Source organism: Grammomys surdaster, unplaced genomic scaffold (genome assembly GCF_004785775.1).
Source record: "Grammomys surdaster isolate TR1022 unplaced genomic scaffold, NIH_TR_1.0 133, whole genome shotgun sequence".
NCBI lineage: Eukaryota > Metazoa > Chordata > Mammalia > Rodentia > Muridae > Grammomys > Grammomys surdaster.
In genome coordinates, this window is record NW_021604591.1 from 13,443,637 (window position 1) to 13,468,496 (window position 24,860).

The window sequence follows — 24,860 nt, forward strand, 5'->3', positions numbered from 1 at the left end:
CTTTGTGAAGTTGCTTCTCTCCTAATACCTTTAAGTTCTAGGGATTAAAACCAGGTCATCAGGCGTCTGTGGCAAGCTTCTTACCTGCTCAGCCATCTTGCACCCGGGCCCGGAGACTTCTTGCAAGCTTTGGCCAATAAGCATGGTGCTCTTGCTAAGGTTGACTGAATCTTCCTGCATCTGCTTCTGGGCCTGGATGTTGCTCCCTCACTCCAGCCCCTCACTCCCACCCACCACAGCCTCAGGCCCCCTGTGCTCGTCCCATCTTCCCTCAAATGAAGCTGTAGAAGCCTGTGTCCATCTCTACCTGTTTCAGGCCACTCCAAATCTGGTCAAGAGACAAACAGGCCTCCCAGGGTGCTTGTGACATGCCCAGCAGTTGGCCTTCCATCATATTTACAGGGCCTCAACTAGAATGCTTTATTACAGTGTCACTTCTTCCAGCCCCCATATTCAGCGACCAGCAGAGAGGCCAGGAAGGCAGCTCAGGCCTATGTCACTTTGGTGCTTCCTTCCCTTCCATCCATTCCCTTGCTTGAGCTGCAAGGCTGAAAGAACAGGATCCCAGCATATCAGGGCCCAAGCCACATGAACCCTAGCAGCATCTGCTGGAAGGGGCCAGCATCCCCAGCAGGAATCCTTCACCCAGATCAGGGTGCACACAGCTCCAGGATAACCCAGAAAGCAGCTCTCCTGCTAGGTTGGCTACAGGACTGAGGTGGAGATAGGAGGTCTCTGATAGTAGCTGAAAAACTATGTGCTGTTCTTGGCCATAGCGGGGACAGCTCTCCATGGGAGACCTTAAAGTACTCCGTAAATCTAAAGTTGTCAGAATTACTGAGTGGGTACATGCCTTCCTCTCTCCCTGGCCTATGTGGCCAGTCAAGGGCTAGAAAGTCTCAGGGTGTACGGAAGAGGGGGTCAGTAGAGGAGCTTGCCTTTCCTTGCTTCTTAGCTGTGTGGGTTTTGTGGGGGCCAGAAGAATCCAGTGCGTGACAGCTCAGAAGTCACAGTACCTCTTAGGACACAGAAGGGGTGGCTCAGGGTGACTGCTGTTAGGAACTCTGGTCCAAGCTCACCAAGACACCACACACTGTGCATGCATGTGTGTGCGTGTGCGTGTGTGTGTGTGTTCTTTGTGACACATTCCCCTGCCCCTCTCTAGCTAGTTTGTTTTAAAATAGGGTTCCATATAGCCTAGGCAGACCTTGGACTCACTATATAGCAAAGGCTGAACTCACAGTTCTCCTGCCTCTGCCTCAGAAGTGTCAGATTTATAGACATCTCTTCTCCCCAGCACACACACCCTGCCCTCTTTGACAAGGCCACATCATGCCATTAACAAGAAACAGAACAGGGCTGTAACCAGGGAGAGGAACCAAGGCTGCTCTTCTAGAAACTGGAGCTTTTCAGACATACGCATGCACACGCATGCGTACACGCACATTCGAGCATGCACTTATGTGCAGGGCCTCTCCCCTATAGATAGGTACTTTACACACACACAGAGGCCTTGGGCTGTGAGCCAAACACAAAACTCACTTGAATGAGGAACAATAGCTAACCTGTTCTACATTCTGTCCCATTCCTGGGTGAGTGTCATCATTTAAAACTGCCTTGGGGGTGTTTATTGGACTGTCTGAGGAAAGACTGGCTTGAACAGAAATCTATCCCAGGTCTCAGCCACTGCCTTCTCTCAGTTGGGAATGTGAGACTTGAAAGTGATGCTGAGGCCTGGCACTGTGCCACTTCCCTATAAGGTTCTTCTGGGCATGGTGGGGGTTGGCCAGCATCCTGACTGGGAGTCCTGGTCATGCAGAGCCAGTGCTGGGCTCCTGAGAGCTATGGACTTGCTGATTATGTTCTACTCACCCCTCAGCATGGGGATGAGCCCCAGTGAACAGGTGGGACTAAAATCAGCCGGGGGCAAGCGGCACAGGAAGAGAGCTAGGGCGGAAGAGAGCTGGGAACGGAATGTGTCCTTTATTGAGCATCCAGAGGGCACCTCAGTGCTGACTCAGCAGCCAGAGGGGAAGGTGGTGCGAGTCAGGAGAGCAGGGATGGGGACAGCCACTCTCACTTCCAGTCCTTGAAGAATTGCTTGAAGATGGGACTCTCTCGGCCCTGGGGCAGAATCTCCACCTGCAGTGGGAGAAAAGCTCTGCTCACAGGGTGTCACCTCTGCTGGGGGGTGGGGGGGGGTGAGGACACCAGCACCGGGTAGGCAAGGATTTAAAGAAGCTGCAGCTGTGCAGCCAGCTTTGTCTCCTGAGAGAATGCTCCTTTGTGACTCAATATTCCTGTCATGCCCTATACTTGTCCTGCTACACCAGAGATTAAGGTGCTGGGGCATTTCCCATGCATGCCATCAGCCACAAGGTCATCTTCAAGTGACCTGTGGTCACTAATATCACTTGCACTGTGATGTTAGACACACATACACACACACACACACAGACACACACTCTTTTGTAGGTTTTCCTAGAGGAGTATGGGGAAAAAATCCTCTAAAGGGGTATCTGGCCTGTCTTGATCTAGGAGAGGAAAAAGACCACTTTACCCCACAAATATACCACCCACCTCACAAATATTCATAAAATTGTTTTCAATATCCACAATGCAGAATGCAGGGAGGAGCTCCTCACCAGGGGGCAATGCACTCCAATCTCTCTCTGAGTGTCCCTTTGCTTGAATTTACTAAATAAATTTTGCTCAGACTATCTGTCTCTTGACTGAATTCTTTCATTCAGGAAGACAAGAGCCCTGTAACACGAGGTGAGAGGAGGCCAGTGGTGTAGGCCTGTTCCGAGAAGACAGAGGAGACACTGCTTCAAGGATGGGGCACTCAGTCTGGAAGATGCCACCAGGTAGACATCACCTTTCCCAGAACGGACTGCTGAGCAGGGCATGGTGACTCCCTGTCATCTCAGCAAGAGAACGGCTGTGAGTTTAAGGCCAGCCAGGGTAGGCATAGTGAATTCTAAGCTAATCTGGGCAACAAAGAGAGACATTGTCTCAAAAAAGGAGAAGGGGGAGCTGAGGACACAGCTCAGTTGGTAGCACGTGTAAAGTCCTGGGTTCAGTTCCCAGCACCGGGTAAACCAGATACGGTGGCACACACTCATAGTCCTAGAGACTGGGACGTACGGGCAAGAAGATCTGAAGTTCAAGGTCATCCTTGGCTAGATAGAGAGGCCAAGCCTGGGCTACATGAGACCCTAGAAGAGAGAGGCAGGATGAGAATGACTTGTGCAGCCACCATGCTGAAGACAGCCACCACCAGTTTCATGCTCTGTCTTTCAGGCTCCCAGGATTTTCTCTGGAAATAAGTTTTGGGTTGATGTTGTTGTTGTTTTGTTGTGTTCAATGGTGATGGATTAAAAAGGTCTTTCCACCTAACAGGTCTGAAGGCAGGCAGGTTTCCTGACAACTCCTGAGCCATCCTGCTCCTGTCCAGTCTGGAAATATGGAGACGTAGGAAGGGTCCCAGGAGGAGGTGGGGTCCTGTCCTCACCTGAGTGTTTGGGGAATAGCTCATTCGAGAGATGAAGCCATCAGCCACTTGGAGGGCCGCCTGCCGTTCCTTCTCATTAGCTTTTCTCCCTGGAAGAGAGGATTTCAAAACGAGAAGAGCATGGTGTGTGGGGCTGACTGGAGAGGGCTTGCCTGGCATCCATGAAGCTGTGTTCTGTCCCTAGCACCACAGAAAACCACCTGCAAGCTCCACACTTGCACTCAGGAAGTGGAGGCAGGAGGATGAGAACTTGAAGGTCGTTTTCATGTCTTCAGCTACATAGGAAGCTTCCTAGTCAGCCTGGGCAGCATGAGGCACTGGGGATCTGGGGTGAGTGCATACTCCAGTCTCCATCCCATTTTCTTTGAGGAAACTTAAAGGGTCCACAGAACACCTCACAGGTTTTAAAACAAATGTACCAGAGTACCCATGAATGCTGAGGGGCCCCCTGGGGTATGAAGTCAGCCACTTGATACTTTCCCCAGAAAGCTGGGGTATGAAGTCAGCCACTTGATACTTTCCCCAGAAAGCTGGGGTATGAAGTCAGCCACTTGATACCTTCCCCAGAAAGCTGGCAGCTCTAAGCTAACATTAAGTAAATAAATAATAAACAAATAAATAGACAAAATAAAACGTCTCTTCTTCCTGGATCAGCAGACTCCTCTAGCACTGATCAATCCATCTTTTAGGAAGGATGAGCTTTCTCCTAGACATCAAACAGGAAGACCAGAGGGCTGGGGCAATGGCTAGAACACTCGCTTCTCTTGCAGAGGACCTGAGTTCAATTCCCAGCACCCACATGGTACGCAAAAACACCTGTAATTCCAATTCTAAAGGATCCAATGCTGTCTGCTGGCTTCTGAGGACACTGCATACATATGGTTCAGAAATCCATGCAAGAAAAACACACATAAAAAATTAAAAAAGAAACTCTAGGGCCAGGGCCTCCCTTCCCTGGAGCCCCTCGCCTTTTGTGTATGAACAGTGTTACAGAGAACACTGTCCTGTTATCAGACCTTTTTGTGAAACTAAAGAGAATGGAGAGTGCAATTTCTTTTTTTGTTTGTTTGGTTTTTTGTTTTGTTTTTCGAGACAGGGTTTCTCTGTGTAGCCCTGGCTGTCCTGGAACTCAGAAACACACCTGCCTCTGCCTCCCAAGTGCTGGGATTAAAGGCGTGTGCCACCACTGCCTGGCCAGAGTGCAATTTCTTATAGAGGTGAACAGACTTCCACAAAGCCAAAAGCTAACATGCTTGCTAACAAAATGCTTATAAAACTGAGGACCACAAAGCATCCACCCAGTTACACTGGCATTCACTGGGACACAAACCACGCTTCAAGCTGACGCATTTTAACAAGGAAACAGAGCCAAGCATGGTGATTAGTTCTCTGCCCAGTGTTAAAAGTCCTGTGAACGAACGACAAAGTGTCTGTCCTTCCTCTGTAACCTACCCACTGTCCTGGGATCCATGGGCACTTGTCTGTCAGCCTCCCAGCTTCCTGTCCCACTTTCCTTTCTATAATGATTCCTCTCTTGGGGACTACAGACATTCAACATAGGCCTCTGGAATCTCAGCATCAGCTCCATGGTGTATGGCACACCTCTACAGGAAAGAACAGGCAGCCCCAGTGGAAGGGGTATGGTTCCATCTATCCCCAGCACCAGAGAAGAGCAGGTATTATAGTGCATGCCTCCTTCCCAGATGGAGGAAGGAAGATCAGAAGTTCAAAGTTATCCTTGGCTACATAAGTCAGAGGCCCGCCTGGGCTACATGAGACCTTGTCTTAAAAAAACAGAGGGCAAGGATTGGGTTGACGGTTCAGTGGTTGACGGCACTTGCTGCTCTGGTGAAGAACCAGAGTTCAGTTCCAAGAGCGTGCATCAGGAGGCTCAAAACTGCTTTTAACTTCAGCTCCAAGGGATATGCTGCCCTCTGACCCTTGGTACCCGCAAGCATGTGTGCGAAAGAGCACATGTGCATGCACACAATAGTAAAAAATAATGTAAATCTAAACAAAACAACAAAAAAACCAAACCCAGAACCTCAGCTGAAGGAATGGACTGCCCAGACCTTCCTGGGAACCGGCAAAAGCAAGCAGGATCCCTGGAGTCATGCTGTCCCCAGATCTCTACGGTCAAAGCAAGCACCCAGGCTCCTGCACGCAGCAGCCTTTCTCCTTCCAGCAGATACAATCTCTTGAAAAACCACAGCCTGCAAGTATACCACACACTGCAGAAAGCACCTACTAAGCCCATCTAAAATTTACTTCTGTTACAGTTAAAGAAGAACCTCAAGATCAGGCACCCCAGAGCCCTGAAGGCCTGGACATGGGCCAAGAGTTCTCAAACCGTGGTCCTTGGAGCCCATAGGCATGCCCTGGGAACATGTTAAACACAGGTGCTCAGGGTCCAACCCAGACCTGGTGACGCTGACTGTCTAGGGTGGGCCCAGCAGTGTCCTGAACAGACCCTTGAAGTTCTGAGGGAGAGATCGGCTGAGGGTTTCAAAATGGCTGAGCCTGCTGGGTTCAGAGCAGCTGCAGTGCCCACGGGCTCACACCGAGGAGACACACGTACCCTTCCAGATGTAGATTTTACCACACAGCCCGTTGTCCAGAACAAAGCAGTCATCCGGAATGAGCAGTTCAGAGGCAAAAGGGCTGGAGTCAGCCACCTTGGTCAGATTCATCTGTCCAGTGGCATCAGAAACCTGGAGAGGAAGAACAGTCCCCAGTGTGACACACACACACACTTCAGTCCTCACCTGAAGGGATGGATCACCCAGTTGTCTCTCCAAACAGTTCTGAGAAACATGAAGAGCACCACCCCCCAAAAAAGGCAAGCTCCAGACAGCCCCTCTCTTGTCGATCACTGCAGTCTGGAGGCCACAAGGCCCCTAATGGAAGAAGTGAACTTCACTTTACAAGTAACTGCACAGTGTTCAAATCAAGGCAATCTCAGAATTAGCTTCCAACCATCACCAAGGAGCTGGAGGTGAATACCATTTACCTGCTCAGAGGACCGTCCTTCCCACCCACCCCTAAAACCTACCTGATTCCCGGACCAGCCTCTCCCCTTCAGCTCTGTCCCCTGCCCACCTGCAGATGCTCTGCAGGGTCTCATGCCATGCTAATCCCCAGCAAGCCTGCAGTGCCCACCTTATACAGAGCTGCCGCCTGGGCGTTGGTCTGGTCAGCTGTAATGTCTTCCTCAGGGTTGCCCTCCTTCAGAGCAGGCTTGGGGCCCAGAACCTGCAGAACCAGGCGGGATTACTAGGGCTTCTGCACCCAAATTTTCCAGGTCACTACATGCAGGGCCACCTGTGTCTTGCACTATACAGGGAAGAGCGATGGGCCCATCCCACCCCCTGACAGCCTCTTGTTCTCTTTATCCATCCCCAGAACACAAAGTACCCCGTGAGGAAGTCACAGGGCTGAGTAGGAACCCAGACGCCCCACCCCCACCAATCTTCTATCCACCGTCTTCTTGCCCCCCCTTATCACTATCTCTCCTGGCCACACCCACACGGCCCCTCCCAGCTGCCCACCCCAGTGTCCCCAACCTGAATCATCTCTGCTGGCTCCTCTCCGTCAGTGATGATTTCCACCTGGGCCTTGCCCTGCCGCTCGCTGTCCCTGATGGCCAGGGCCAGGTCCCTCGCCTTGTTGCGCTCCAGGATATTGGATTTTCCACCACACCAGGCAAAGATGTTCTGCAGAGAAGCCAGACAGGCTCGTCACAGGCAGCTGCCATTGTCCTGCCCCCGCACCGAGAAACTGTCCCCACAGGCAGGAGAATCAAGCCGGGAGTGACAGCACAAGCCTTTGCCTTTGGTCTCAGTACTCAAGAGGCAAAGGCAGGTAGATGTCTGTGTATTTGACACCTGGTCTACATAATGGGTTCCAGGACAGCCAGGGCTATGCAATGGTAGACTGAGTCAGAGTCAGTCTCTCTCTCTCTCTCTCTCTCTCTCTCTCTCTCTCTCTCTCTCTCTCTCTCTCAAAAAAAAAAAAAAAACCCAAGACATCACTTCCTGGGCTGGAGAGATGACTCAGCAGATAAGAGGATAAGAGCACTCTCAGCTCTTCCAAATGACCCAGGTTCAATCCCCAGTACCCCCAGAGTGGCTCACAATCACCTATAGCTCCACTTTCAGGGAATTTCAAGGACACTGGACACGTTTGTGGTACCCATATATACATGGAAGCAAAACACTCATACACATATAGAAAAAAAAATCCTTAGAGTACTTCTTGACCCAGTGCAGTCTCCGCGTCACGTGTTTTTCCTCCACATCACTGACCACCATGTATTTTACCATTTTTATCTTGTTTATAAATTATCTCCTGAGGCTGGAGAGGTGGCTCAGTGGTCAAGAGTACACACTGCTCTTCTAAAAGGACCTGAGTTCTGCTCTGAGTTCCCACAATGGACAGTTCACAACTGCTTGTAACTCCAACACTGGCGCCGTCTTCCAGCCTCTGCTGGCATCTGTATCCACATGTACACGCCTCCAACCCTCAGACACAAACACATAATTTTAAAAAATATAATCAATTACAGCCGGGCGGTGGTGGCACACGCCTTTAATTCCAGCACTTGGGAGGCAGAGGCAGGCAGATTTCTGAGTTTGAGAGTTCGAGGCTAGCCTGGTCTACAGAGTGAGTTCCAGGACAGCCAGGGCTACACAGAGAAACCATGTTTTGAAAAAACAAACAAATAATAATAATAATCAATTACAAAAAAAATTTTTTTCAAAAAAAACTAAACATTTTTTTCAAAGTTTAGAGCTTTCCGTTGAATCACGTTTATATAAAATATGCCCTGGGCTACATGCAGCCAAGGGCCACAGGTTCGACATGCCTGAAACTGTACAGGAGGAAGCACACAAGTTATATTCGGGTATGAGACCACAGTATGTATGAGGCTGGAGCATCTGAGGATGCACTGTCTGTGTGTGGCTGGGAATTAAGCCCTACAGATCCCTAAGGGCTTACTGGATGGGGATGGTGGATGGGCTGAGTCATCAGAACATGGTCCTAGCATCTCAGCCTGTGATCTCAGCCGTACCCACCTGGCCCAGGTCCAGGATGAAGCAGTCCCCAGTGTTGAAGCTGTCCCAGCTCAGAGCCCTCTCAGTCGCACGGATGTTCTTCTTCCCCTTAACCTGGTAGAGCTTCCTGATGGCTGCTGGGGCGGCGCCCGAGGTTGTCTTGTGAAATGCCGACTCCACACCACCTTCCTGCAGCCCAGAGGACTGGCCTGAGTGGCCTCATAGGCAACCCAGAGCCCTCTGCCATTCATTGCTCTGGGATATGCAAGAAGGTGGAGACCAACCCCAAGGGTGCCCAGGCTTTCCATGGGACAAAATGCAGCCAGAAACACCAGTTGGTTGGGAGAGAAGCCCAGGGAATGAGGACCTGGAGGTGAATCTCACCTGGTACTTGAGGCCTCTCGGGAAGTAGCTCATGAAGAGGTCGGATTCATTCCCTTGAACCTCTCGGTGCTGCACAGGCCGCTCGCCCAGCAGGGTGTTGAGGTGTACAGCTAGCACAGCACAGGCCCCCTGCTCATCTCGGGATGACTGCTGGCCTAGGATGAATAGGAGGTGAGAGGCAAGGTCCCTGAAATCCATGGCCACTCCCATCCCTGCCTTCATCAAACCCACACAGACACCATGCCCACCCTTTACCTATCCACAGGTGCAGATGGGAGGTCTCTTCTGGGCCATTGTGAAGCACGAGGTAGGAGTCCCCAGAGAAAAAGACGCCATGGTTCTCTCGTGCAATGGGCACCGGCTTCAGCTTCTCCACCCGCCATATGTGTAGGCCTGAGTCTTGGACTGAGGCTGGGAACGGGGAGCCACTGTGAGAAGAAACCCCATGAGGAGTGGGCTCATGCACAGAGAGCAGGCCTGGAAACCGAGGTCTGGGTATAGTGAGAGCAGGGAGAGGGAGGAGCAGCCCTCGGAAGTAGAGAAGGGAAGAGAGCAAAGGCGATGGGTGGGGCCCACTGCCTACCTCTGAGGGATGGGTGTGTACATGCTGTTTTCAGACCTGAAAAGAGAAGCCATGATTGTCCCAAGGGTCATAACAACCAGCTCTCCAGTGATCTGGGAGACACTTCCAGGTGGTCAAGTTTTTATGTAGCCTTAGGTTGTCCTCTCAGTCTGTAAGAAGCTAAGGACGACCTAGGGCTGAGGTGACACTCGGTGGTTAAAGACTTTGTATGGCAAGTGAGAGTTTGAATCCTCAGAATCCACATAAAGGAATGGAAAAGGCCACTAATGACAGCACACACAGCTGTAACCCCAGCACTTGGGAGATGGAGGCACAAGGTTCAGAAGGTCAAGGACGTTCAGCCTCCAGGTTAGCCTGGGCTACATGAAACCTTGTCTTTTTGTTTTGTTTTTGTTTTGGTTTGGTTTTGGTTTTTTCGAGACAGGGTTTCTCTGTATAGCCCAGGCTGTCCTGGAACTCACTCTGTAGACCAGGCTGGCCTCGAACTCAGAAATCCACCTCCCTCTGCCTCCCAAGTGCTAGGATTAAAGGCTTGCGCTACCACTGCCCAGCGAAACCCTGTCTTAAAACAACAAAAAAATGCTTAGCATAGTAGTGCACACCTGTCCTACCTGCATTCCAGGAGCAGACGCAGGAGGATCAGAAACTCAAGGCTATCCTTGGCTACATAGTGAATTCAAAGACATCCTGGGCTATAAGACACCCTGTCTCAAAAGAAAAAGAAAGGAAAGAAGGAAGAAAAACAAGGGGCCAGTGACACAGCTCTGTGGGCAAAGACGCTTGTGGCACAAGTCTGAAAAACTGAGTTTGATGCCCAGAACCCAGTAAAGGTGAAGGGAGAAAACAGACTCCACAGGTGGCCCTCTCACCCCACATTTACCCACGTATGTAAGCATCCAGATACACACCCATACTAACAAAAATTGTATGTTTAATTTCATATGTTTTAAATAATCTTCGGGCTGGAGAGATGGCTCAGTGGTTAAGAGCACTGGCTGCTCTTCCACCGGACCTGAGTTCAATTCCCAGCAACCACTGTCTGTAACTCAAGTTCCAGGGGATCCAACACCCTCACACAGACATACACACAGGCAAAACACCTGTACATAAAATAAAAGTAAATAAATCATTTTTTAAAATCTTAACAATTAAACAATGGAGAAAGGACTGGAGACGTGCCTCAGTTGGCAGAGTGTTTGCCTAGCATGTATGAAGTCCTGGGTTCAGTCTCTGGTCCTGCATAAACTGGGCATGTGGTTCATGCTTGTAATCCCAGCACTTGAGAGGCCAAGGCAAGGGTTCAAGGTTATCACCAAAGAAACTGATGCCGGCCTGGGATCCATGGGACCCTGTGAGAAGAGAGAGACCTGGGAGCCTTTAACCCCAGCACTCAGAAGCAGAGGCAGGTAGATCATCAGCATATAATTCAGTGTGCATACTTTCCACTCAAGTACAAAGCAGATCCTACAGACGGATCAGGAGGACCGGAAGAGATTCTCAGTGACTGGGGGGCAGTTAACGCTGAGGGGGAGACTGAGTCAGAACAGCAGGCAGCAGAGCCCTGGGGAAATACCAGGAGAGTCACCCCTTTCCTTTTCATGACCAAGAGGAAGGCATTTTTTCCAGCATGACACTTCCAGCAGGGAGGGAACTCCATGGGGTGTGTCCACATCCTCTCCCCCCCAACCCTGCTATGGGCAGCCCAGCTATGATTCAGGAACTGATGAATAGTCTGCCCCAAACCCAAGCTCAAGAAGGAGACAGAGACAGACTGACCACAGCTTCACTGTTTTCAGTTCTGTCTTACCAAATGAGAATTAGGCCGGAACTCAAAACTATGAGTCCTCCTCCACTCCAAGTCACCGCAGGGCTCTGATGGTAACTGTATGCACACCATGGCATGTGCACACAGACACACACACACACCATGGCATGTGCACACGCATACATATACACATACATACCACGGCATGTGCACACACACATACACACCATGGCACGTGCACACACACACATACACACCATGGCATGTGCACACGCACACATACACACCATGGCATGTGCACACGCACACATATACACACAAATAAATGTTGTTTTTTTTTTTAAAAAGAAAGATCACCTGGCACCTTACGAAAGTGCAAAGACTCTGGTTAAGCTCCATCTCTGAACCTTCTAGACTTTTCTATGTACTCCCTTGTCAAATCCAGTTTCTGCCAAAGATCCTTGAAAAATCAGTTCAGCTGCAAGTCGCCATAATCCCTATCCCATCATCCTTTATTCAGATCTGGTTCCTCAACCTGCACCATCCCCCACACGAAGTCTGCTCATCCAGACTATCTTCAGCAAGAATCCTGTTAGGTTAGTTCGATGGAACCTCCCAGGGGGCCGCCCCCCCCCCGGCACTTCCTTTTAGTGATTTTCCATGCACTGACCCTTAGCTCTAGACGTTGCAAGTCTTCTTTGCTCATGCTACTTTGGGTCTTAAGACTCTTTCTCCCACACTGCAAGGTCCATGTACTGTGGTCCCTATACTTTAGTGACAGTCCTGTTAACGCCTTCCTTATGGTATCAAGTATCAGGGAGTAAATTTTTTCCTTTTATTTCTTTTTCCTTTTGGCACAGGGTCTCTTGTAGCCTTAAGGTGGCCTTGAATTCACTAAGTAGCCAAGGATACCTTGAACTTCTGATCCTCCTGCCTTCACCTCCTCCCCCATGTTGGATCACCAACAGGTTTGGTATCCGAAAAGCTAGAGATCAAATCCAGCTCTGTATGAATGCTAGGTAGAACTCTACCATCAGCTATATCCGCAGCCCCTAACTTTTTCTTCATCAGTATCAGTGCACACAGAGGCCTGGAGAATCGGCCTCCACAGACCACAGGTGTTTTGAATAGATGTTTAAAGTGATCATCTTAGTGCAGCGAGGTCTATGAGAACAGCTTAGTTTGGTGTACTGGAACTGTGAGGAAGGGGAGGCTTTTAAAATTCCTGACAAAGCTAGACAGGCTGGTATAAACCTAAAATCTCTATTAATTTATATGTCTCAGAAGCTCAAGGCCAGCCTGAGATGTTGAGTGTGTTCAAGGCCTGTGCACCATAATGTGGCCAATCTCAAGACAAAAAGCAGAAAGAGGGCCTAGGACAGAGCTCAGTGGCATAGTGCTTGCTTAGAATACAAGAGCTCCAAGTTCAATTCCAGCTCCCAAGGGCAGAGCGGGGTGCACGGGGACACTGAGCTAACTAAAACCAGGCTGGACAGACGGAGGCTGGGTAGCAGAGCATGAGAGAAGCTCCCGATTTTGACTGGGGCTCCGGCTGCCCTCCCATCAGCTCAAGGTCCTGCCTGTGATCAGGCTTTCCTGGGGATGGGCCTTCCATCCCTGTCTCCTCGTTTCAGCCCTTTGACCTGGTCCTACGGCTCCTCAAGTTCCCACAGTGTGTGTGTCATGGCGCTCCATCCCTGCGGCTGCCACAGTCCCTCCATCCCTGTGTGTGTCAGGGCCCCTCCATCCCTGTGGACACACGTCAACCCCTAGCTGCCGGTGGGATAATCATCCACTCAGTAGGCTCAGCTCCTGTGGGAACTTTCCCAGCCCTGTCACATCAGCCTCTGCTTGCAGGCTTAGAGCACATCTTGCCACTTTCTTGTGCTAACAACAGCCGGGCATACCTACTACTCCACCACAAGTATCCATGACAGAGTCTACTCACTTCCATTCCTTCAAGATCTGTTGTGGGGGCTCAGCATGAAGGACGGTCTATGCCTTATTGCCTACCTAGAAGGTTCAGGAAGTGGGGAGCCATCACACCCAATGAAACCACAGACCAACTTCCTCTCTGTCAGATTGTCACATAATCACAGACCAGCATTAGAAGAAGCTTTAGTGCTTAGATAGTCCTATAGTAGGGGAAAATGTGAGCCCTCTTCTGAGGCACACTTCATCCTCCTCCTCTTGAATGCTTCTGGTGGTGGGAAACTCACCACCTCACAGGCAGCCTCTTCTATGTCTTTCTCTGGGAATGGGAAGCATGCTAGGAACCAGACCCAGGGCTATGGGGCATAAGTGGAAAATGCTGTACCACTGAGCACCTCACAGCTGGCCACCTCTGCTGAAGACTCCTTTTCCCTTCGTGCTATAATATGATGTGTTTTAGAGACTGGCTTTCTCCCCGAGACAATAAAGCACCTTTGGAGCAGGAAGCAGCATTTGCCTGTGGATCTTTGGGTCCATAGCTGAGGTTGATTGTGCCTGAAGAATGTGTCAATCAGCCCTGATTTGCTGAGCTCCAATTATTGGACTAGATGAAACCAATGGGATGGCCTAGGATCTCAACATCCAGGCAAAGCCTGGAGCAGCCTTGAAGCAGAAAGCTAGAGGGCAAAGAAGCCCATCAGACTGTAGTTGGGGGAGGATGTGAGCCCTGCTGGCTAACTCTGGCTAGAATATCTTTTAAGGACACACTGGGGCCTTAGAAGTGGGGACCACTTCTACCTTCAACAAAATGCTTGCTCCTAGCAATGACCTAATTGTGCACTGGTGACCCAGTACAGAGGAAAACTGGGGCTATTTCTGCCCTGTTGAGCCCTGATTCTCAACAGGTCACTTCCCCTCACAGTCCCTATCTGCCCCGTTAGTGTGAGCTGAAATAGCAGCAGCCCTAGGGAGGAAATGGGTGTCAATACAAGAAAGGCCAGGACTTGCTAGACTGTGACCCATGTTCCTTAGAAGTGGGAACAGCAGTGGCTCTGAACACCCAGGACAGTCCTCTTTCCCCACCCTAGGCCAAAGCAGATCCTGCTCCCCACACCCCCAGATCCTACCTTCATCTGGCTCCACACTGGTCCTCAGCTGACCCTCTGCTGAGGCTAGCTAGTGCCCCTCAAGTAGCCGAACCTACCTTGCTCCTTCTCAACTCCCCCCAGTCCAGTTGTCTGGGCCCAGGACAGTGCGATCTTGGGGACAGACACCACCGGATCTGAATTCACTTCCTGACAGGCTGATGGCCTCTGGGGCTCTCTCAGGTCCGAGACCACCTCCTACAGACCAGGATGAGCCCAGACCCTTTAGCTCCTCCCCTGCAGCTGGAACACATTCACCCAGGCCCACTCAGACTCTGCAGCTGCAAAACTATTGATAATGACCTGAGCCTGTTATGCCTGGGGACACCATTCCCACCTGTTCCTGGACCCTAGCAGCCAGTACCCTCACCTGTCGACCCATGAGAGTCCTAGCTAGCCCTTCTCTACAGAGCCCTTCCCAATTTTACCTCTCCACAGGCCTCTTCTTCTCAAACTCGTCTCAGCCTGCCCCACGCTGCCTTCTTACTTCCCTCTTCTCCGCTGGGATGTCCCGCCCACCTGCCCCACCCATGGAGAGGCTCAGTACTCAGAGGTCTAAGGACTCAGGAAAGCAAGCTCCAAGACTGAGCCATGCTAATGGAAGGCCGTGGTTTCTCAGACTGGGCCACTAAGTGGTAAAAGCCTGACAAGATCTCATCGCAGCGGTCTCAGGCAAGGCAGATTCTGAACAATTTAAAGAATCAGACCAACAAGGAAAGCCCCATTCCACCCACTAGCCCAGGCAGAGGCTCGAGTCTGCTCAGGCCCTGCTGTAGCTGGTTAGTCACATTTCCTGGGTTGGGTCACTGGCCCTACACTACTTTTCCTCCTCCCCCTGACTAGTTGTTTCATTGCCCTGAGTACATGTAATGATCTTCTTCCTTCTCTTCCTCCTCCTCCTCTTCTTCATCCCTCCCCCCCTCCCTTTTCCCCTTCCTCCTCCCTCCTCCTCCCCCTTCCTCCTCCCCCCCCCCCCACTCCTCTTCTTCCTCCTCTTGGTTTTTCAAGACAGAGTTTCTCTGTGAAGCCTTGGCTATCCTGGAACTCTCTCTGTAAACCAGGCTGTTTTTGAAGCAAAGTTCCAAGAGGGTATTTGGGGCCCTGACACATTCTGGTTGGGTTTGGGTGTGTGTGTGTGGGTGTGTATGTGTGTTCATTTTGGTGTTTTGTTTTCGAGACAAGCTCTCATGTAGTCAGGCTAGCCTTTAAATTATGCATCTCAAATTGGCCTTGAACTCTTGATCCCTCTGACTCCCAAGTGCTGGGATCACAAAAGTACGCATGTTAGTATTCTGTCTAAACTCCACCTCCACAGTTACCTGGCAACAGCCAGGTACGCTCCTCCCCACAGTTACCTGGCAACAGGCAGGTAGGCCTGCCCACTATAAAAGGGGCTGCCTGCCCCCTCCTCTCTTACTTCTCTCTTGCCCCCTTACTCCCGCGACTGCAGGTTGCCTTTCCCCCTTCCCTTCCCCCTCTCTCCACGTGGTCATGGCTGGCCTCTACCTCTCTGCTCTCTCTCTCTCTATCTATCTATTTATCTATCTGCCTCTACTACCCTCCTGGCTCCCCTCCCCAAGCCCTGTATAAACTCTATTCTATGCTATACTGTCGTGTGGCTGGTCCCTCCGATGGAAGGATGCCTCGGCATGGGCCCGCTGAGACATCCCCTTCCACCATTGGTTTCCATCCTTTCAACACCACCATGGCCAACTGTTGTTTGATTGTTTTACTGAGACAGAGTCTCACTTTGGAACCCAGGCTGCTATGAAACTCAATCTGTAGCCCAGATTGGCTTCAACTCTATGACAATCCTCCTGCCTCTGCTTCCTGAGCACTAGGGATTACGTGTACTGAGGCACCATGCCAGGTGCCTTGACACATGAAGTCTCTCTATGCCCCAATTCTCAAAAGACTAACCCCTTAGCTGGTCATGGTGGCTCTTGCCTTTAATCCCAGCACTCAGGAGGCAGAGACAGGAGGATCTCTTGAGTTCTAGGACAGAGGGCATATGGTTTCAAGCTCAACTCAAAGCAACAACTTCTTCCTTCACACAGTCACAGGACCATAATATATAATCAATCTCGTCTAACTTGCTGGCTCCAGGAAGGTCTTACCCTGGGCCATAGCCCAAAGTCACACAGGAAGAAGGAGGCTCAGCCAAGAATGCTTTCATTCCCTCCTGAGTCCCTAGGTCAGCGGTTCTCAACCTCCCTAATGCTGAAACCCTCATGTTGTGCTGATCCCCAACCATAAAATTATCTTCATCCTACTTCATAACTGTCATTTGCTACTGTTATAACTTGTGATGTAAATACTTTAGAGATAAAACTTTGCCAAATGGTTCATGACTCACAGGTTGAGAGGTTCAGGAGTGTATGTGTAAGATCCCCAAAGGGAAGACCCTACTGCTCACCAGGAGACACAGACCCAAACCCCAAATCACTCACGAGAAACGAGTCTTGATGCAAAAAGCAAGAGGGTTTATTCATGCCAGCGCGCTGGGGCCCAACTTGTAACCCATGTAAAGGTAGCAGAGTTCAGCCAGAGCAGGAAAAATTGGAGCGTTTATGGGGAAAAACTGCAGCAAGGAGTGAAGGGGGTGGCACTTTAAACCCATTGGTTTTAAAATTGGCATACATTATCTTTACATAACACCGGGTCAAGGCCAGGTCAGGCCGTCTGGGGCTCCTATGTCTCAGTTCTTGTTTTTCTCAGAACTGTTTATCTAGACCATCTGTTCTTGTTGTTAGCCAGGTTGAACCAAGGGGCTTGTGCTCTCAATGTTCTAGTTTGTTGATTTCTAACTGGGCCAAAGGGCCTCAGGCAGAAGTCTAAGGCCAAATTAAAATTTTTCCATTCTCTCAGTCCCCACTTTTTCTGAGAGTTCTAATCATAGAACTAATTCTCTGTATCAGCATAATCATCCGACATTTCTTGCCTATGTAAAGATAGGTATTGTTGTCTAAGCATTAATATTTGTACAGCACTCACTCTTTCTCTGACAAAGGCTACTAGCCTATTTAATACACATGGTCCTAGGGTCAAGAGCAACAGTAAAATTAGCAAAGGTCCCATAAGGGAGGATATAAGAGCAGTCATCCACGAGGATCTGCCAAACCAGCTTTCAAACCATACTGCTGGGATGGAAGCCTGAGGTCATAGGTGTAAGACTAGTGACTGCCACAGGAGGCGGGGTAGGTTCAGGCGGCTGAGGCTGTGTGGGAGGGAGGGGAGCTGGTTCTTTGGGACTCGGGGGACCCTGTTCTGGCAGCACTCGATTAGGTCCTACCACTTGAGCAGGGGGAGTCTCTACCCGTTGGAAGAGAGAAAATATGACTCCATCATCGTATCCCTCCTTGTATAGTCTCAGACCCCAAGACTTTGGTTTTGTCCAGTCTTCCTGTTTACCTTTTGAAGTAAAAGAAATGTTAAGAGTGGGGTATCGGGGTCTTCCGCCATTGCAGTTGTAATAGAAATCCCCCGTCCAATCTGCAGCTCCTTCATATTTTAGCAGGGTAATCTTAATATGAGGGTCGGGTGAGGAGGGCGTCCACCAGACATGGCCAGTAGTCTCACACCCCCATGAAGCACAATAGAATGTCTCTGGCCCTCCACATCCCCTCTTTCTGGCAGCAGGGCAGGCATAAAACCTGGCCCGCAGGGTTTTTGCCCATGAGGCACACTTGAAGAACTTTTCCCCTGAAATAAGAATGTCAGGGTACCAGGTCCCCAGGGGTGCTATGGATGAGTTGGAGTAAAGGCTTTGTCCATAGCTATCCCGGAGCTCCCAGGTAAGCTTAAAGGGTTGGTGTACATTATCTTGGGTTCGACTCATCCCTCTGCTTATCATAATCATGATCAACCCTGTGCACAACCCTAAGCTTAAGCAGGCCCTGGGTCTGTTCTGCCCTCCAGTCATCAGTCTTTGGGGGGTTGGCCTTCTTGACGTGGGAGATATGGATCCAGCTGGAGATTCCGTCTACTTTGACAGCTGTGGGGGTGGTCAGCAACACCAGGTAAGGTCCTTTCCACCGTGGTTCAAGGTTCCCAGCCCGACGGTGCTGAACGTATTCAGGATCGCCAACCTGGAAATGATGGGGACGAGGGAATCTCCAACAGTATAGGTGTCCTTAAGTTGTTTCCACGATTCCTGGTGGACCACCTCTAGGGCTTTTAATCTAGTATATAGTGGTTGAGAAAAAACATCATCAGGGTTATTATTACTAGCCTCTACTAGAGGAGGAGGTCCTCCACAGAGCAACTCAAAGGGAGTCAACTCAAACTTTCCAGGGGTGTTCCAAACCTGGAACAGGGCGAAGGGAAGGAGATTTGTCCAGTCCTTGATGCCGGTCTCCAAGGCTAATTTGGTCAAGGTCTCTTTTAGAGTCCTATTCATCCTTTCTACCTGTCCTGAACTCTGGGGTCTATAAACACAGTGTAATTTCCAATTAAACCCCATGACCTTGGCCAGTCCCTGACACACCTAGACAATGAAGGCTTGTCCATTATCTGAACCAATTACCTTGGGCATCCCAAACCGGGGAAAGATTTCTTCTAGAATCTTCTTGGTCACTACTGTAGCTGTCTCCTTTTTTGTAGGGTAGGCCTCTACCCATCCTGTAAAGGTATCTATGAATACTAAAAGATATTTTTTACTATATTTGGCTGGCTTGACTTCAGTGAAGTCCACTTCCCAGTGGGTTCCTGGCCAATCTCCTCGGAGTTGCTTTCCAGGGGGGAAGTTTTGAGGATCCTGCATTTACGAGCTGGCAGGGCACACACTGTCTTACCACAGCATCAATCACTTCAGACAGTCTCAGGACATAGTAAGGTGAAGATTCTACTATTTGTCTAAGATGTTTAGCTCCTAGGTGGGTGAGCCGATGCAGCTGTTGTACATATTCCATTGATTCTTTCCTGGGTAGGATACTCTTTCCATCTCCAGTTTCTCTTACTCCATAAGGTGAGCATTTGGTAAACCCTAACTTATCCATCTCTTGGAAATCTTCTGGGGAATAAGCAAAGTCAGTAACACACAGTCCAATCCCACAGTCCTTGAGAGGCAAGACCATAGTTCCTTGGGAGGCCTTTTTGGCAGCCACATCAGCCATTTGATTACCTCTGGCTATCATGTCTTTAGCTTTTTGATGTCCAGGACAATGGATAATAGCCACCCTCTTCGGAAGATGAATAGCCTCTAATAGACTCAGGATATCTTCTTTATTTTTAATGTCTTTTCCTGCAGATGTTAATAAGCCACGCTGCTGGTAGATGGCACCATGTACATGTTGATAATCTTTCCCTCTGCCAAGCGCAGGGCTTAGGTCAAGGCTATCAGCTCAGCTTTTTGTGCTGACGTCCCTTCCAGCAAACTACTAGCCCAAATAGTCCATTATCCATCCACTACCACCGCTCCCGCCATCCTCTTACCTTCTATCACATAGCTACTCCCATCAGTGTACCAATTTTCAGCATTCGACCACGGCTGGTCTCGGAGGTCCCTCCAGACCCCTGTTTCCTCCGCCAGGATCTCAAAGCAGTTATGGATCATGGTTTCATCCATTTCTACTGACAGTAGGGTGGCAGGATTGAGAATGGCCGGGCAGGGGGGTGCAAATGAGATTCTTTCTGTTAGAGGTAAACTTTGGTAGTGGGTCATGTGAGCATTAGTCATCCAGTGCTCAGGAGGGTGTCTGATAATACTCTCTAGGGCATGAGGAGCAATGACAGCCAGTTTTTGTACCATGGTGAGCTTATCAGCGTCTTTGACTAACAAGGCAATGACAGCAATGGCGCACAAACATGCTGGCCATCCACTAGCCACTAGGTCCAATTTTTTTGACAAATAGGCCACTGGCCTCTTCCACAGTCCCAAGGTCTGAGTTAGTACTCCTCTAGCAACTCCACCTCTTTCATCAACAAAGAGGGTAAAGGGTTTAGACACATCCGGTAGGGCCAGGGCCAGGGCAGATAACAGGGCCTGCTTGGTGTTGTCAAAAGCTTCTTGGTGGGCCTTCTCCCAGATGAACTCAGTTCCTTCTTTAGTAAGGGAGTAAAGAGGAGCGGCCAGGGTAGCAAAGCCAGGAATCCATAGTCGACAGAACCCAGCTGTTCCCAAGAACTCCCGAACTTGTCTCGGGTTCTTGGGGATTGGGATCTGAGTCACAGTTTTCTTTCTGGCTTCTGTTAGCCACCTCTTTCCCCCTCTAAGGCTGTACCCCAGGTATGTTACCTCTTTCTTGCAGATTTGAGCCTTCTTGGCTGAAGCACTGTACCCCAGTCTTGCCAGTTCTCTTAATAGCTTCTGGGTGCCACATAGGCAATCTTCTTGACTAGTGCCTGCTAACAGCAAATCATCAACATATTGAAGAAGAGTTACTTGGGGATTTTCAGCTTGAAAGGGAGCTAAATCTTGGTGGAGGGCCTCGTCAAACAGTGTGAGTGAATTTTTGAACCTCTGTGGTAGCCGTGTCCAAGTAAGCTGCCCTGTCCTTCTGCTCTCTGGGTCTCTCCATTCAAAAGTAAAGATGACTTGGCTGGTAGGATATAATCTCAGACAGAAAACTGCATCTTTTAAGTCCAACACGGTGTACCATACTCACTCTGGTGGGAGGGAGCTCAATAAATTATAAGGATTTGGGACAGTAAGATGGATATCCTGTACTCTTTTGTTTACTTCTCTTAAGTCCTGTATGGGCCGGAAGTCCCCAGTCCCCAGTTTTTGTACGGGCAGAAGAGGGGTGTTCCACGGTGAGCGGCAAGGCACCAAGATACCCAGCTGGAGGAGTCTCTGAATATGCGGCTTGATTCCCTGCTTAGCTTCTTAACTCATAGGGTACCGTCTTACCGCCATGGGTTCTGACCTAGCTTTAAGCCTGATCACCACTGGGGGAACCTGATGGGCTAGTCCCATGCCCACCGTTTTGGCCCATGCATCTGTTGAGTCAACCACGAATCCATTGAATCTGGGTTTGTATCAGGGCTAGAGAATAGCCGATACTCGTCTTCTAGGCTCAGGGTCAAGATGGTAAGGGGCTTTCCAGCTGCTGTCAGTTCTGGCCCGCTTGGATTGAAGGTTATCTGAGCACTCATTTTAGTGATATCTCTCCCTAAGAGTGGGGCTGGACACTCAGGAATCACTAAGAACGAGTGGGTTACCCAGCCCACTCTCAGATCTACTGTTCTTCGGGTAATCCATGAGTATTGTTGTTGTCCAGTTGCCCCTATGACTTTTTTTTTTTTTTTTTTTTTTTTTTGGTTTTTCGAGACAGGGTTTCTCTATGTAGTCCTGGCTGTCCTGGAGCTCACTCTGTAGACCAGGCTGGCCTCGAATTCAGAAATCTACCTGCCTCTGCCTCCCAAGTGCTGGGATTAAAGGTGTGCGCCACCACTGCCCGGCAACTCATGACTTCTTATTTTTGTTTTTTTCCTAATGGCTAAAGGAGCACCAAATGTTCTACTCCAGTGTCAATAAGAAAGTCAGCGGACTGCCCCTCCACTTTTAAGGTTACCCTAGGCTCGGGGAGGGGCTCTGAACCCCATTGTTTCCAATCCTCATCTTCTAGTGCCAAGACCTTGGGAGTCTTGCCCCTCTTCTTAGGGCATTCTCTAGCCCAATGTCCTTTTTCTTTGCAGTAGGCACACTGATCCTTTTCAAGTGGTCTTTGAGGGCTGTAGTTGCCCAGGTGCCCTGCCTATCTAGGTCTGTCTCTGGCAGGAGCTCACTCTCTCTCCTACTACTATGGCCAAGATTCTGGTAAGATTCTTTTTCTGTATCCTATCTCTCCTGTTCTCTCATTCCTCTCTCTCCTTTTCCTTCCTTTGTTCCTTCTCCTTCTCTGTTTCTCTTTTATGGGACACTTTCTCTGCCTCCTTTATTAAGTCTTGTAAGGTATAATCCTGGAGTACAATTCTCTATAACTTCTTTCTAATATCAGGTACTGACTGTCCAATAAAAGCCATAGCTACGGAGGCTTTCTGTCCATCTGAAGTAGGGTCAAACGGGGTAAATCTTCTATATGCCTCCATGAGGCGCTCTAGAAACACTGACGGCGCCTCAGTGGGTCCCTGAATGACTTCTTTTACCTTAGCCAAATTGGTGGGCCTCCTCATGGCCCCTCTGAGACCTGCCACCAGAGCCCAGCGGTAGACGGTCAATCTCTCCCTACCTTCAGCCATGTTGAAGTCCCAATCAGGTTGAGTTAAGGGAAAGCCTGCGTCTATGAGATTAGGGAGTTGTGTAGGTCTCCCATCTGCCTCAGGAACATTTTTTCTTGCTTCTAACAGAATTCTTTCCTTCTCCTTGGTAGTAAACAGAGTCTGAAGCAATTGTTGGCAATCGTCCCAGGTAGGCTGGTGGGAAAACATAAAAGACTCGACCAACCCAGTGAGGCTAGCTGGACTATCTGAAAAAGCAGGATGATTAGTCTTCCAATTATATAAATCAGAAGACAAAAATGGCCAATACTGAAGGGGCTGTAGCTGCCCAGCCAGGATGGGGGGGGGTATGGCGAAGGGCAGCACGATAGTTGAATCTGGTATATCTGGAGAGGCCCCTCTCCAGCCCCATGTTCCAGCGGCTGGACCTCCGCCCGCAGCTCCCTCTGGGGGTGCAGAGGTACCTGCCCCACTCGCAGGAGCAATCGGGGGCTGAGGGTAAGGTGGAGGGGGCAGAGGTTCCAGCCATGCCAGAGGCTCTTCAATATCAGGATAGATATGAGGGGTTGAGGACCCGGCGCCGGCTCTCTTCTCTTAAGTGGTCAGGTTTTCTTTCTTTCTTAACTTCTTTTAGGGCCAAGACTCGGGAGCTTGGTCCTCTCGGCTTCCTCATCCATGGTTTGACCCACAGGGGAGGATTTTCGACCAGGTCCTGCCATATAGTAATGTACGGCTGTTGATTGGGATGTGATCCTGGTCCAGTCTAAAAAACAATATCTTTTATAGCCAAAATGATGTCTAGACTGAAAGTGCCCTCCGGAGGCCATCCTACATCAAAAGTGGGCCATTCAGAGGCACAGAAAGTCTTCCAGGGTCCCTTCCTGACTTCCACAGACAAGTTGTGTGCTCTAGTCGTAACTTCAGTCCACCATAGTCATGAACAGAACAAAACACAAAAACAACAGAAAACAAACAGAAACTAAAATATCAGAAAGGCACCAGCCACTCCGAGTGAGCCACAGAAATGAAAAAGACTCAGACGGAAGAGGCTTGCGCAACTTCTCTCTCAGAAGCAGAACACAATCCTCACTCCTCAGAGAGGAGGCCACCAGGTGTCCCTGGTCCTCCTCACCTCCTGGGCGTCCTCCAGGGTGGTAGACCATGAGCACATCTACCAATCATTGCCTCTCACCTGACTGCGAAAAGCGGCTGCGAAACCAAAAGCACTTTTATCGGAAGGGATAATAGAAAACAGATTATTCGACAGACAGACAGACCAGCTGGGAATTGACAATTACCAGGGGATCCCCCTTACCTCCAAGATGGTTTTCAAGAGTGAGAGGTGGTTGCAGATCCAGGATGAGCCCCCAAATGTAAGACCCACCCCCAAAAGGAAGACCCTACTGCTCAACGGGAGATGCAGACCCAAACCCCAAATCACTCACGAGAAATGAATCTTGATGCAAACAGCAAGAGGGTTTATTCATGCCAGCGCGCTGGGGCCCAACTCATAACCCATGCAAGGGTAGCAGGGAAAATTGCAGCTTTTATGGGGAAAAACTGCAGCAAGGAGTGAAGGGGGTGGCACTTTAAACCCATTGGTTTTAAAATTGGCATACATTATCTTTACATAACACCAGGTCAAGGCCAGGTCAGGCCGTCTGGGGCTCCTATGTCTCAGTTCTTGTTTTTCTCAGAACTGTTTATCTAGACCATCTGTTCTTGTCGTTAGCCAGGTTCCTGGAATCGAGGGGTTCATGCTCTCAATGTTCTAGTTTGTTGATTTCTAACTGGGCCAAAGGACCTCAGGCAGAAGTCTAGGGCCAAATTAAAATTTTTCCATTCTCTCATATGCACCCAAAGAGCAGCTACAGTTGGGCGGCTCAATGTCCAGGGACCCTGGCAGGCCCATCTGGAAGAATGTTAATCAACAATCAGATCCCTATAGGGCTTAGCCTTCAGAGTTAAGGCCCTGGCCCTGGTAGATAACAGGACCAGAAGCAAGCCTTGATAATTATCTGACCATCAACTCAGTCTGCCCTATCTGGGCTGGCTGCTAGGGGAAGCCTGGGGAAAACAGAGTACTGGGTGGATATAGAGAGTTGATATTTGCTTGATTGTATGAAACTGAGCCTGAAGACATAGCTCAAGCTGGCCTCAAATTTATGATCCTCCTGCCTCCATCTGAAGGCTGAGATTACAGGTGTACCCCCCCATGACATCTAGATGGATGTGCTCTGTGTGCTAGAATACCATCAGAGCAGGAAGTAACTGTCTTCTCAAGATGTGCTCTGTGTGCTAGAATACCATCAGAGCAGGAAGT

At 49.7% G+C, this 24,860-nt stretch overlaps 1 protein-coding gene and 1 pseudogene across 6 annotated transcripts in view; both read right to left on the reverse strand.

Annotated features, from left to right (window-relative positions):
- Positions 1 to 1,963: 1,963 nt before the first annotated feature.
- The window catches only part of Capg (capping actin protein, gelsolin like), a 26,715-nt gene continuing 3,818 nt past the window's right edge, over positions 1,964 to 24,860 (reverse strand). For 4 of the 6 annotated variants that reach the window (XM_028762242.1, XM_028762245.1, XM_028762243.1 and 1 more), the window contains 9 exons: positions 9,536 to 9,571; positions 9,208 to 9,380; positions 8,953 to 9,107; positions 8,590 to 8,757; positions 7,078 to 7,227; positions 6,674 to 6,766; positions 6,093 to 6,225; positions 3,515 to 3,603; positions 1,964 to 2,142 (listed from right to left, as the gene is read on the reverse strand). In XM_028762242.1, coding sequence (XP_028618075.1) covers positions 2,077 to 2,142; positions 3,515 to 3,603; positions 6,093 to 6,225; positions 6,674 to 6,766; positions 7,078 to 7,227; positions 8,590 to 8,757; positions 8,953 to 9,107; positions 9,208 to 9,380; positions 9,536 to 9,558 — 1,050 coding nt within the window. In that variant the 5' untranslated portion in view covers positions 9,559 to 9,571 and the 3' untranslated portion in view covers positions 1,964 to 2,076. Of the gene's footprint in view, positions 2,143 to 3,514; positions 3,604 to 6,092; positions 6,226 to 6,673; positions 6,767 to 7,077; positions 7,228 to 8,589; positions 8,758 to 8,952; positions 9,108 to 9,207; positions 9,381 to 9,535; positions 9,572 to 14,436; positions 14,751 to 14,805; positions 15,130 to 24,860 lie in introns of those variants that run through there. The other 2 variants (XM_028762241.1, XM_028762246.1) reach the window with 2 other exon arrangements.
- Positions 18,565 to 21,616, reverse strand: LOC114616998 (annotated as a pseudogene).